This window comes from Triturus cristatus, chromosome 1_1, assembly GCF_964204655.1.
Source record: "Triturus cristatus chromosome 1_1, aTriCri1.1, whole genome shotgun sequence".
NCBI lineage: Eukaryota > Metazoa > Chordata > Amphibia > Caudata > Salamandridae > Triturus > Triturus cristatus.
In genome coordinates this window covers 648019655-648034618 of record NC_140579.1, presented here as the reverse complement: position 1 = coordinate 648034618, position 14964 = coordinate 648019655, and the positions used below count along the sequence as shown (strand labels likewise).

The 14964-nt window shown below is 42.8% G+C and overlaps 1 protein-coding gene across 5 annotated transcripts in view; it reads left to right on the top strand.

Annotated features, from left to right (window-relative positions):
* The window catches only part of ADAM11 (ADAM metallopeptidase domain 11), a 789906-nt gene that overhangs the window by 666257 nt on the left and 108685 nt on the right, over positions 1-14964 (top strand). For all 5 annotated transcript variants that reach the window (XM_085646660.1, XM_085646679.1, XM_085646669.1 and 2 more), the window contains one exon: positions 9883-10002. In XM_085646660.1, the coding sequence (XP_085502786.1) occupies positions 9883-10002 (120 nt within the window). The remainder of the gene's footprint in view (positions 1-9882; positions 10003-14964) is intronic.

Sequence of the window (14964 nt, the reverse complement as noted above, 5' to 3'; positions counted from 1 at the left end):
CTGGGGGTAGTGTTTTAGGATAGTGCAGTGGTGTTTGTGTAATGTAGCGGGTTGTGTTTTAGGGTAGTGCAGTGGTATTTGGGTAGTGTAGGGGTTCCTGCTGGGGGTAGTGTTTTAGGATTTAGGGTAGTGCAGTGGTGTTTGGGTAGTGTAGGGGGTCGTGCTGGGGGTTGTGTTTTAGGGTGTAGGGTAGTGCCGTGGTGTTTGTGTAGTGTAGGGGGGTCATTCTGGGGGTAGTGTTTTAGGGTTTAGGTTAGTGCAGTGGTGTTTGGGTAGATCAACAACAATAGATCTCACCAAGCGTGCAGCGCATGCGCTGCGTCGCTAGTCAAGACCTAAAAGCATTGCACCAAGATGGCTGCCAACACTTCCTGTATTGAAGGGTTGTCAGCCAATTAGAGCCAATCTCGTGTTTGTGTAGTTTGGTCCCGCCCAGATATATAAACACATTTTCCTTTAATATCTCAAAAACTACTGAACGGATTTACACCATTTAAAAAAAGAGCTCTTTCTGTACCAAGGGTTACCGCTTTGCCAAATTTGGTGTAATTCCATTGAGCAGTTTCAGCTGTAACCGTGTCTAAAGTGTCCTATGGGAATTTGATTTTCCGACCTCTAGTTTTTTTAATGTCTCAGGAACTACTGAACGGATTTGCTCCATTTATAAAAAAAGGTCTATTTCTGAAACAAGGGCTACCTTTTTGCCAAATATGGTGTAATTGCATTCAGCAGTTCAAGCTGTAGCCGAGTCTAAAGTTTCCGATGGGAATTAACATGGAGAAAACACGTTTTGGTACCCCCCTTTTTTCTCGGCCCCAGCTTGACGAATCACCCCGAAACTTTCAGGATAGGAGCTGACCGGAGCGCCCCACAAGTTTAGAAAATTTTGCGAAGATTTGTCATCCAGCGCCAAAGTTATTGGGAAAACAAAAAACGCTTTTCCTATGGAAACTAGGTCCTATCTATAACTATCTACTGGCGACCGCCAGGAGATTCTATATATATATATATATATATATATATATATATTCAAGAAAAAACCATAGGTTTCACACACGTTATAGTTAGGAATTAGCATTTAAAAAACCTTGCAAATTCACTTAAAAAAACATTGGTTTCACACATGTTATAGTTAGCTGGACATTTCACTCGTGAAAAACCATTGAAATTCCCCCGTTATAGTTAGTGCAGGCAACTATAACTCACGCGACCGCAATCCTCTGCTGATGACGTCAGATATTACATCACTGTATTTAGACACTTATTTACCCATGTCTTCTTCCATTCATTTTTAGCTATACATATATTAGAAATATTTTTTTTTCAGAAAGACACATATGTCATCAGTGATATAATATCTGACGTCATCAGCAGAGGATTGCGGTCGCGTGAGTTATAGTTGCCTGCACTAACTATAACGGGGGAATTTCAATGGTTTTTCACGAGTGAAATGTCCAGCTAACTATAACATGTGTGAAACCTATGGTTTTTAAGGGAATGTGCAAGGTTTTTTAAATGCTAATTCCTAACTATAACGTGTGTGAAACCTATGGTTTTTTCAGTGAATTTGTACGGTTTTTTAAATGCTAAGTTATGTTTTTTTTTTTTTTTTAAAGTTTTTTCACCGTGCGCGTACCGTACATATATATATATATATGCATATAAATGTATATATATATATTTTTCTAACAACAAGCACTTAAGTGGACGGTGGGTAGTGCTAAGATAATCCTTAATGCAATACTAATATTGAAATCAATGAACATGAAACAGTGCTTTAATGCATTGATTACTCGTAGTACTTAAAGGAAAAAAGAGAAGAACCATACACAGATATACCAATATATACATATACTCTATCCGAAACCTTATCTAGTAAGACCTCCATTAAAAGAGGCTTACCTTTAGTGAAATAGGCTCTGAAGTACTGTCTGTCCCACGGATGTGTCGGCACGTTGTGAAGACTCCAGGCATGAATGCTGCGTAAACGTGTGTGTTGTTTTCCACGTTGCAGCTCTGCAGATCTTTTCAAGTGGCACTCTGGCAAATAGAGCAACAGATGCTCAAACTTCTCTAGTGGAATGCGCTCTCACAGTCCTTGATAATGGCTTGCCAGCCTTGTTGTGGCAAAATTGTATTGCGCTCGCTATGCATCTGGCTATGGTAGCCTTAAAAACTGCAATGCCCTGGCAGTTTTGTCCATAAGCTATGAATAACTGATTTGACTTGAGTATAGCCTTTGTCCTTTGTAAAAAGAAATGTAAGACATCTCTTTATGTCAAGAGTGTGCAGCGTTCTTTCAGCAGGCGTGGAAGGGTTAGGGAAGAAAGTTCTCAGGATGACAGGCTCATTCAAATGGAATTGAGAATGCACTTTCGGGATGAATTTAGGGTTCGTCCTGAGAATGACCATTTCATCAGTGAAGCATAAGAAAGGATGGGATATGGTAAAAGCCTGTATTTTACTAACCCTTCTTGTTGATTTGACCACCAAACGAAGGGCGACTTTCCAAGTTAAGTATTTCAATTCTGCCTTGTAAATGGGCTCAAATGGCTGTTTTAGCAATTGAGATAATACCACATTAAGTTGCCACTCTGGAGGTGGAGCTCTGATGGGTGGGAAAGTTCTAAACAGTCCTTTCACAAATTGCTTTACAATTCTTGAGGACCATAAAGAAGGACATTTAGATGATCGCCTGTATCTAGATATAGCAGCAAGGTGAACTCTAACTGATGAGTGTGCCACACCAGATTTTGCTAAGGAGAGCAAATAAGGCAGAACTTCTTCTGAAGCAGAGAGGAAAGGATGTACTTCATTGCGCCTGCACCGTAGACAATAACGCTTCCACTTCAGTCTGTATGTCTTATTGGTGCTGTCAGCCCTAGACTTAGCAATTATGTCTTTGCATTCTTGTGCAATGTTCAGATCTTTAAATTCAAAGAATTCAGGAGCCACATATGAAGTTGTAAAGTAGCTGGCTCCGGGTGACATACTTGGCCTTTGTTCTTGGTCAACAGCGTTGGTGTTGGCAATAGGCGGATGGGTTGAGCTTCCAACAATAGGAGAAGTTCCGTGTACCAGTGCTGTCTGGGCCACCTGATGGCTATCAGCAGAATGCGACAGCGTTCCCATTTCATCTTCGTGAGGACCCTGGGTATCAGAGGACTAGGGGGAAATGCCTATGTATAGATCCCTGACCAGCGCATTAAAAGAGCATTCCCCCGTGAGTTCGGGAGAGGGAATCTGCTTACAAAGATTCAGCATTTGGAGTTGATCTGGGTCGCAAACAGGTCCAGCGCTGGTTTTCCCCAGACTACAAATATTCTGTCCAGTTGTTTCTGTTCCAGCTCCCACTCGTGACAGCTGTTGTTCGTTCTGCTCAAAACACCCGCTAAGGTATTCCGGAGGCCTGGAACATGCTCCGCTGTTAAGGAAACTCGGTGGAGTGCTAGCCAGTCCCATTGGGTGTCCTGTGACAGAGATAGGGACTTTGTGCCTCCCTGTTTGTTGATTTAGAACATGCTTGTGGTGTTGTCCGTGCGGATCAACACCGATGATCCCTGTATTTGAGGGAGGAAAGCCTGAAGGGAGAGAAAAATGACTTTCAATTCCAACCTGTTTATGTGCATTTGGCGTTGAGCCAAGGACCACTTCCCTTGAACCTGCAGGTCCTGTAAGTGTCCTCCCCAGCCTTCCATAGAGGCGTCTGTTGTTACTAACTAGTCTTGAACAACCGGGAGAAAAGGTAGACCCTGGGACAGATGTGATTTCTGAGCCCCCCACTGGAAAGCCTCTCTCATCCATGGAGTGATATTTACCACATCGTCGAAAGAACCCTTGGTTTGCATCTATTGTAGTTCCTCTTGAAGAGGCCTCATATGTAAGCGAGCCGTCGGCACGAGATCTATTTCTGAAGAGAGCATTCCCAGTAGAGACTTGCACACTCTTACCGAACCACACTTTTTTCTGGACAGTTTGAGTGCTAACTCTTGTAACCGTTGTTGTCTTTCCTGGGAAAGGAAGGCTTTGTTCTGAATGGTGTTCAATCTGCCACCCAGAAATGTCATTATCTGTTTTGAAAAGACCGAAGATGTTCGGTAATTTATTGAGAGACCCAACTTGCGAAACAGGGTTAGACAATCGTCTGTTGCAGCTTCCACTAGACGAGCAGATGGTACCTTCAGCAGCCAATCCTCTAGGTATGGGAATACCTGATGACCTTTGCTCCGTAAGGCTGCTGCCACCGTAGCAAAAATCTTGTGAAAGTCCGTGGGGCCGATTTGAGGCCAAATGGAAGGAATTGGAATTGAGAGTAGGTAGCAGCCACTGTGAACCGTAGGAACTTTCTGTGCTTTGGATAAATAGGGATATGAAAATATGCATCTTCGAGAGCCAATGAAATCATGAAGTCGCCGCTGTTGATGCGTCGTAGGATGTCCAAAAGCGTGACCATCCTGATTGTTTGACTTTTTAAGAATTTCCTGAAGTCTAAGATAGGCATCCACTCCCCCGATTTTTTGCAAATGAGAAAGAAGCGGGAGTAGAAACCTTTCCTTCTCTGAGGAAAAGGGGACCTTTTCTATTGCTCCTTTCTGAAGCATGATCCTTGCTTCCTTTTTGAGTTAGTGAAGACGAGGTGGTGTGATCCCCTGGGAGGGGTATTTGGAGGTATTTAAGTAAATTCCAAAGTGTGGCCATAAGAGATGAGATCTAGGACCCGCTTGTCTGACGTGATGTTGCGCTACTGGTGGATATGCTTGGAGATTGTCGCACCGTTTAGAGAAAAATGAAAAGTAACTGGTACCCTGTCGCAATCACTGCTTGCGACCGGAGTCATGGGCTTGAGACCCTGGCTTTCGTCTGGAGCCTTGTCTAGAGAAAGCAGCCGTTGCCGGTTGGTGGTAGGATTGTTGCTGGTATCCTTGGCGATATTGTGGCTGGTAGGACTGGTAAGTCTGGGAACGCTGGTAATTTCCCCTAGATCCTGAAAAGCCCCGGCCTCGAGCTCCTCGAAAGGGCACCTTGTGGTACTGAAGGGTACCTAGCGCTTTGACAGTATCTGTATCCTTTTTTATTGTGGTAAGCGCTTCATAAATGTGACTGCCAAATAGGCTATCGCCATCGTAGGCCATATCCAAAATTGTGGACTTCACTTCTGGTCAGAAACTTGTTGCTCTTAGCCACTCCTGTCTCCTTAGAACGGCAGCACCCGCTAACTGCCGGAAGCTGGTAGTGGCGATGTCCACTGCAATGTCTATTATTTCTGACACTGCTCTATCTCCTTCCGCAAGGATTTTAATGAACTCTTCTTTGTTCTCTTCCGGGATAAGGTCTTTCATCGTCCCCATATCGGACCACATTTGCCTATCGTATCTACCCAATATGGCCAATGCGTTAGCAGCCCTAACTTAGATTGCTGCCATTGAGGAAAATATTTTTCCAATGGCATCGAGACGTCGACCATCTTTGTCCGGTGGAGATGTGATGGGAGTAGACGGATTCTTCAATCCTCTCTGGGCTGCTTGTGAGATCACAGAGTCAGGCTTGGGGTGACCCGTGAGACACGCAGGAATTCTCTGGAGCTCTATATTTTTTGTCAAGTCTTGGTAGCACAGGAACCACCGAGGCTGGCGTCTTCATTACCTTAACCCCCTCTTGCCAAATGTAATCAATTATAGGTATTGACCTAACTGTCTTTCTCGATTGCTCTTTAAAATCGTACAGAAAACAGTCCGACTGTTGTACAATTGTTGTAATAAAATTGGAATCTATTACTGTCTCTCTCCATAATATTGTGGAAACCTTCAATATCCTCCGGAGGCGAGTCTGAAGGACGATGAGGTGTTGGGGATGGTGTTGGTGCTATGTAATCATCCCACTCGTCAGTGGACGGAGGAGGATCATTGATTTCTCCTTCCTCAGGCTCTTCTTCAGAGGTGGTAGGATCCTCCCTGGTAGGCAGAGGAATTATGGGAAGTGGTGATAACCCAGTTGTGGCAGGAAGTGGTGGTAGCGGTGTTTGAGAAGCTACCGGCAGGGGCGGGGGCACTGTAACATTGTCCTCTTGAGGAGGAAACCTCCTTTTGTAATCTGCCAGCATATTTTGAATCTCCAGTATTAATGCTGGAGGAAATTGAGCAGGCTGTTGTTTAGGCTGCTCAAAGTATTTGCACTGTTGATACTGAGCATGAGGGGCCAGATAGTGCTGATAATACCGTTCCTCATCCTTATCCTCATAGTCATCGTCTTCCTCTTGGTAGTTTACGTTGAGCTCAGAAGGGCTATGTGCCGTTCCAAATTGGCCTTCATCTTCATCAGTATCCTCCACATCTAAACGATGGCTGGGAGGTAGCGGTGAAATCTTTGATGTCCTAAATTCCATCTGTGCAGATTGCAGGAACGGAGTTGAAGGACCTGCATACAAAATTGGAATTTTTGTTGTCAGTGCCGTCTTCAATGGTGAAATTTATGTCGTCGAGGGAGATGTTGTCAACGGTAGTACTGTAGACGGTGGTATTGCCGTAGACGGTGGTATTGCCGTCGACGAAACAGCTGTCGTCGACGATGGAGGGATAGTCCAAAATGGTGTTGTTGTCGACGATAGTGTCGTAATTGACGATGATGTTGTTGACTATGGTGTCATTCGAGGTCTTTGTCGATGACGATGTTTTCGTTGTCGGTCTTGTCGACGATGAGCTTTTCGTCAGTGGTGCTCTCGTCGGCGGTGGAGTTGTCGACGATAAAGGCAACGTCGACGGTATGGAACCTTCGATACCCGCCGTAGATGTAGTTAACTCCGTCGATGGTCTCGACGACGATAGAGTCACTGTAGTCGTCGTTGAAGAAGTAATAGGCGTCGACTGTGAACTTGACGCCAAAGAAGATTTTTGGCTGACTCTACCTCTGGAATGGCTTGACGACTCTGGTTTTCTTTTTGATGTTCCTGAAGACTGAGGGGATCCAATCTCTGAGGAGACCTTAGGCTGTTTCTCCTGCTTAAGAGATTCCTTGGTCAGATGAGAGGCCTTAGAATGTTTCTTTCTCTCTTCAGGCTGACACTCAGGCGACCTGGGCCTCTTGTGTGACTTGGAGGACGTGTTGCTATTCACATCAGATGAGACACTCTGCTTCTTTTTAAGCCACAATAAAAGTATTCCTTCTCTATCTCTCAAGGCTTTGGTTGAGAAAGTGCAGCATATTTTACATTATCTTGTCTCATGGTTGGGATAGAGAAAATAAATGCAATTTTTGTGGGCATCATCCACATGCACTCTCTTCTTTCCACAGGATTTACGAGCTCTAAATAATCCTTTTTATCAGACATACTTCTTAAACGTTTAAGACATATATGTAACATTTAACAAAATAAAGGATGACTCCTTGTGTTGCTGCATCCAGATGTGGGTTTATTCATAGTAATCAGGAGTTAATGTACAGGATACAAGCAAGAATGTAATTCAGTAAAGGCCCCAGTTAAGGCCCCACCGGGAGCAGCTGCCCTGCTGCTCAGCCTCAGATATAACTGACCATAGAATCAAACATACACAAAGGAACTCTAAATGACATCATAGATACAGGCTGAGCAGCTTCGAACAAACACTAAAGAAGGACAGAGAAGGAGGAAAAGCAGGATGTAACAATATACTTATCTGAAAAAAGCCGAAGAACTTAGCAGAGCTCAGGGAGACTCCCTTACACAACGAAGTGCGGTGAAAATCTGAGGGATTCAGCCTCTCTTGGGAAGGTTCTAGAGGTTGCTGGCTGCTGATTGGTTGTGTTTTTAGTTTTGTCCTTTTTGTAAAAGGAGGCTAATAGGCTATAGAGTACATGGTTACCACCATGATAGCCTATGGAGTGTACGATTTGCTATCTACTACTTAGTTATATGTACCGGGGTACTCCCACTACGATGACTGGGAATGATTCAGGCATGTGAATCTATAAAAGATACCCCAATACTGGATAATTATGCAGTAGTAAAACCCATGCAAGGAGTGTGGATTGTATGGATCAACAGTGATTTGCTTTGACAGTTTGTGGATTCTAAAATGTAGTAAATATACACCGATTCCTATGAGTATGTCTATGGGTACAGATTTACTACCTTTTTTTTGTAAATTGGTCACTATACATCTTTATGTTCCTGATCAAAAAAATGAACAGAACAAATTAAGTTGCACTCTTACGGCTGCTTGAGTAATAGGGAATGTAGCAAATGATACTTGCACCAATCCAAGCATGTCAAAAGCTGCACATTACTATTGCAATGTAAAGCTTAGCTATAAGAAAGGAAGAAAATTCACCTTCTTCACTTTTTAATTTGAAGGGAGTGGCTACTTTTAAGGCAAAACAATTGTGTTCCGTTTTTGTTACATGGGTATCAAAACAGTTCATAATCAGTATTATCTTCTCATAGAGGAAGAATAAAAAGAACATTTTAAAATATAAAAAGGGTGTTTGTATGTCTTTGTATGAAACAGGAAAAAAACGAACACAGACATAGCAGACCCTACGCAGGGCCACCACACCCAACTACCAAGCCAAGAATGCGTTTATTTGGGGATATCACACCCCAACGATCCCATAGCTCCACAAAGCTACACCCCTGTACCAATGATGTGGGTAGCAGCACTTATCAAATGCCTTAAAATTAGTAAATAGCAAATCTTACTTAAGGTCTTACCTGAATAAATACATGCTCAGAACCTGCATATGGCATGCTCTGAGAACCAGCTGCTGAAAACCAAAAGTAGACTCAAGCAGTCACAGCTCTGAAACAAGTGTGCTCCTCTAAAATCACTCACTTTAGAGCAGGCCTTGGGTTTAGTGGCAGCTCCTAACATGACCATCTCCAGTGAGCACTTTGAAGTGTTGTTACATTTAATGTCTGTTAACTACTAAGAATACTAATTGTACTCAATTTCTTAAGATCTATGAACTTAGAACAGAATACAACAAACCGTGACAAACCATGCTTTTTAAGGATTTGGAAGTCATGTTTATGATATCGAGTATATTTGTATTAGCAATAAACATAACATAGAGACTTTAAGTGCTACTTAGGAAACATTGCCACCATCTATGACATGTTAATTGGTAACTTCCGAAAAGAACCTGTGATATCGTTCAGTGGGTCCCTTACGTGTGTTTGGTGATCCATACAAATCCTTATGAGCAGTGGTGATGGTACGTGTCTTTGGTGTGTGATTGGTTGATGCAGCTTGTTCTTGCAAGTGATATTGGCTTAATACACCAGTTGCAGGGATTTTGTTAAACAAGTGTGTCCCTACAGTTGATAATTTGGTAGTAAGTGGTTAATGACTGTTTTGTTAATACTTCATATACAGTACCTACAGTAGCTTTTTGCACAGAGTGATGGAAGTGGGTGCTTTATTAATACTGTTTTTCTCTGAAAGTTTTTTTATTGCAGTAAAAGGTCTGTGAATGCTTTGTTAATGCAGTGTGTCTTTGCCAGTGCTCTTCGAGCCGTGTTGTGATAGTGGATGCTTTGTTTCGACCTTTTCTCTTTGCATGTGGTGGTATTGTGTGATATTAGAGGAAGTTATGTTGATACCATCTCTTTGTACAGTCGCAGCTAGCATAGGGTATTGGTAGTTGGTGCTTTGTTGCTCTGGTATGGCCTTGAAGGCCCATCATGGTATTGAGTTAATACTAGGTGCTTTGTAGGTGCAGCATGTCCGTACCAGGACATTTATCAAAGTGTAATAATCAGAGGTGGTTTATGTTGCCTGTACGTAAAAATTCTAATTAAATAGTGTGATGGTAGGAGTGCATTGTGGGAGCAGCATGGATTGGCGGATCTACACATTTTCTGTTGTATGCTTTTAACTGGTGGTTCCTCTTTTTCCTGGTCTGGTTCAGAGATGTGCTATGCGGATACCTACTTTGCTCCAACATCAGTGGTTTGCCTAGGATCGGAGACCTAAGTGGTGAAATTACCAGTACAACCCTATACTACCAAAGCAAATACGTCGACTGCAGGTACAGTGTCCATATGCATGTTTTTGAGATGTGTCATTGCTCATTACATTATTACCCCTCCTTAACATGCCAATATAACAACTCAGTACTCTAGCTAGAAGTACCAACATCTAACTAAACCCACCGCGACAGCCCTTACTCTTCCAATATTCACAACACTCCTAGACCTTCATATGTGGTTTTACCAGTTCCTTTTATCACACTTCCTGACGCCCTCCTATGCATCTTTCCCAAATGAATCCTTCGCAATTGCTCCTCCGTTGGCCATTTCCAGCCCTGGGCTTTTATATGTTAATGTTCAGTGCTCATTTGTTTATGCACACACAAGGAGCTGTTCCATTGTCAGTTTCTACCACCACCCAAGGATCTCTTTCATGGTTATTTTTGGATCCTCTCCTTGAGGGTTCTTCCATCCACCCTTTGTTCAACAAGCACCTGGTAGGTTTTATCAGTGCTTTACATAAACCGGTATTTTACAAAAACAAATTAAATAATTTAGGATTTCTTACTGCATGTCTTAGGGGTCTAGCCTGTGACCTGCTCCCACGATGCACTCCTGCATGCGTTTCCATGGCAATTCCACTGCATCCCTGAGTGCTTTATAATGGTACATCCCCACTGTTCTCCTGAGAGCTCTTTTAAGACAGACCAATTGCCACTGTCCACTGATCATTTTTCACTTCACTTGCAAAGACTGATAACTTCCCACTGCATCCTCCATCAAACACATTTGTGGTTTATACTCACCATTCTGTGGCCCATATCTACTGCATTTATTGGTGCTCCACTGTTGTAAATGTCCAGAGTACTAAAATCGTACTGTGGAGATAAGAGCATTGCAAGTAACTGGTATTTTCTTATCTGTGCCTCTTTCTTTTACAACTGTTTAGAAATTGCCTCTGCAGAATTTGAGTAAAATGTAAAATCCCCCATAAAGATCAAAAGACCAGTCGTAAGATTAACTGGCCTCTCTCCTTGCTCTGTGTAGTAGCTCGTTATGGGTGGGGAGCAAGGTTCTATGATCAAACTGGTAACCAACTTACTGCTTTAGAGTTCATTTCTTAAATCCACAAACATAAAAGAAGGATAATTCAGAGAAAAGAACAAATTATCTTTCATTTCCGCACCAGTAGCAGACAGTAGTATGTCTTTGGGTGCTGACTACCATAAACTAGGTCTCTCTCTTTTCCAGTATTCCAGTACCAGAGGTTGCAACACAATGGGCCAGGTGTACGAAGCTATTTAGCATTTCTTAACAGGCCGAATAGCTATTTCGGCACGTTAAAAAATGCTAACTAGCCTTTTGGCATGTGCAAAGGCCGTTTGTGAATCGCAAAATGCGATTTCTACCCAGAAGAAATTCATTTTAGCGACACCCAAAACGGAAATCGCAAATAGGGATTTCCTATTTGCGACTTCCTATACAAATGTATAAAGCATTTCCTATATGCAAATTGGCATTTAGGAAATACTATTACCATAGACTCAAAGTCAATGGTAACATCGTGCAATTTAAAACAAACATTGGCATAGCCAATAGGTCTCGCTTTTGGGACCTTATAAGTATTTGGTTATGCAACTGTTGCATGGGTAAACACTTATAAGATCCCAAAGGCGAGACCTATTGGCTTTGCCAATGCTTGTTTATGTTTGTACGTGGGTCATAAAAACAAAATAAAATGCATTAAAAAAGTGGACTCAAGCTTACTTATTAAGATGCTTAATGTGTGTGAAATGGTGCTAAAGCACTTGTCCTCAGTTTTCCAGACAATTTACTGAAGAATTTCTCTTCTAAAGGACATGTGGGGAATCATTATGTTGGTTTATTTTAACTGCTGCAATATATTGAAGCATTGGCGCACAGAGAACATCAAAGTGGCCGTGCGACCGTGAAAGTGATCGCGATCAAACATCAAAGCGGCCGCGAAAGTGAAAGTATTCGCGATCAAGCGCGGCGCACGCGCCCGTGCACATGCACTGTAGCTCTAGCCTGGCCATGGTAGCACTTTTTGGAGCCCTCACAAAAAGTCTCGCCAGACCAGTGAATGCGCTGGGTCAGGCGAGACCTAAAAAAGGGCTATGACGCAGGCAGTGCTGGCCATGTCATAATAGTGTTTTTTTTTCTTTACCTTCAGCAGTGCTGCACAGCAGCCACACTGCCGCGCAGCATGGCTAAAATACATTAACAACACCATTAGCCCTACCATATATAGGATAAAACCTGTAGAGAGCACTAATACCAATGGGGGTCAAGGCGCTATCGCGAAACAAAGGGAAGAGCAGAAGTCAAGCTGCCAGGAAAGGGGTACTAAGATGAGAAGAGCCAGGTTTTCATATGTTTTTTGAAGGCCATCAAAGAGTCCTCATCAGAAATATAGGAAGGTAGGGCATCCCATAGGTTGGTGGCTGCTACAGAGAATAAGTGACCACCCCATCTAGTCTTACGGATTCTGGTGATGATACGTTTTTTTTTGCAATTGTGAATTGTAAAGCGTCCAGATACATGGCTTTCTGTGTGGTAGCATGCATTTGAAATTAATGTGCATCGTTCTAGAAGGTGGCTCACCATTGGATGAATGAATGAGCTGGGGGCTGGCAACGTCATATGAGGAGAGATACATGTTGGCATCGTCTCTGCTATTCAGTTGTTTTTTCAAGTTAAGAATACAAAGCACAAGTCAACGGCCCTAAAAAGTAGTTGCTTAGTAATGTTGTCACACTTTCATTCTATATTTTCTGCTGGCCTCTGGAAGTTCAATATATTTTCAATTTGCTCTAGTAAAACATAGATATCTGTTATTTCAATGTATGAGCAGAAGGCTCTACTTAACCTACGATGCATTCACTGTTTATTCATTAATGGAAATTGGATCGGGTGCAGCTTTTTGTACACCTAATCATTAGAAAGACGAATTTTTAAATTAGGTTAGGTGTAGTAATCCCGAAAACTGTCTTGCAAACGAAAAATCACTGATTACCTCCTATTAAGCTTCCAAGTTGTTCAAATGTTTAATAGCAGCGTAGCTGTTAGCAGAAAAACGGCAATCCATCCCTTCAGAACATTAACAGAGCATAAATCGCTACTACACTTCTCTGTTGGTTAGAGATCCTGGAGCCAGAGAAGCACATGTGATACTTAGTTCAGTGGGAACTGGGAAATATTGCACGAATGCCAAAACAAAGAGGAACAAGCGGCCGCGAAAGTGAAAGTGATCGCGATCAAACATCAAAGCGGCGGTGTGGCCGCGAAAGTGAAAGTAATCACAGTCAAGGGCGGCGCGCGCGCCCGCGCACATGCACTGTAGCTCTAGGCTGGCCTGGTAGCACTTTTTGGAGCCCTCTCAATAAGTATCGTCAGAGTCAGGCGAGACCTAAAAAGCACTCTGAAGTGCAATAAAGCTCACAAGTGCCCCTAGGACATTTGTGCACTTTACATGTGCACCACTTTTTTCAGGGTGCAGCTAGGGGGTCCTTAAGCTGAACGTCACCCTGAGTGCTTGCAATGTTCAACACTCCATCCATCATCCCCTTTGGTTTTGCTTTGTTTGCCCTAAGTTGGCAGGGTATGCCCAGACGTGGGTCCCTTGCTCACTTTGCCACTGGATTCAAGCAAGCTTGGCTGAAGACGGCTGATTAGCCAGAAACCGGTCCTAGGATGCTTGTTTCCGGTGCAGGGAAGACATGGCTTGGATGTTCGGGCTGGACTGTTCCCATGAGGCACAGGGTCAGACTGATTTGCATATGGCCATGTCTGAACTGGGGTGGCAGAGTGGGCTAAAGAACGGTGATGGGTTAAACCCAGATCAGTTGACTGGGGGTGAGTGCTTGCAATGTTCAACAATCCGTCCATCATCCCCTTTGGTTTTGCTTTGGTCACCCTTGCTTTGGCATTTCCTAAATTTACAGTTTCCTATTAGCAAATCGAAAATTAGGAAATGCAAAACCATTCATATCTATGGGCCTTTTGGCTCGCAGTAATGATTAGTTTGGTATTACATAAATAGCGATTTCCTAATAGCGATTAATACTCAATAGGAATCGCTATTAGGGACTCTCTATTTTTGTACATACCATTTTGCATTTCTTAAATAGCTATTTCTAAGAAGTCGCTATTTAGAAAATGCAAAATAACTATTTTGTACATCTGGCCCAATAATATGTGCTTCCAGTGGCAGAGCCTATAGACATTTCTGCCTCTGAAGACTAATTTAATTTGCTGGAGTGCCAAGAAGCTGATCGGGTGCTAAATGTTTTCACCTGTGGCTCCTGCTCATCTTTTTTGGCACTCCAGTAAGGGAAATTAGAACCCCTGGCCTTTAATTTTCAATGTGTACCATGGAACATATGTTGTTCATTTTCCTCTTCAACGTTGGTTGTAGAAGTCCCCCTAATGTCGCCTTTACTTTCCGTTTGTCTTATGAAGAAGATGATTTTTACAGTTTGCAGAATTGGGATGAATTACAAAAATATGGCAAATATCTGACACTGGATGTAGCAAAGGAATGCCTCATTTGGCTGTCAGAGGGAAAAGTAGGAGGTTGACAGCAGCTGCACGCAAATACAGACATCCCTAGCACCAGCACAGATCTGAGTGCATGAGAAATGCAACTTGGTTATGCGCTTCCTCAATTGCTTAGGACTGAGATCTTGCAATAGTGGATTTTTGACATTGAAATCCTTCAGACTTTTTACGACAAAGCCTCAAAAGCAGGATTAATTCCAGCTTTCTCGGAGATTGGTAAACAATCTGATTGCATGAATAAACAGATTTCTTCCCAAAAAGGTTTATTTATGAGTTGCTTCCATCTTCTACAACCAAAACCAGTGCTTTAAATGGGCCGGTACTCACCGGTACTGAGTACTGGCACTTCAAAATATTCTAGCCCTCAGTGCCGGCACTTTTCTTTAGTCAGGGAGAGTACTGGTACCCTGATTGATGTCACGTCAGGCTCAGGGTCCGTA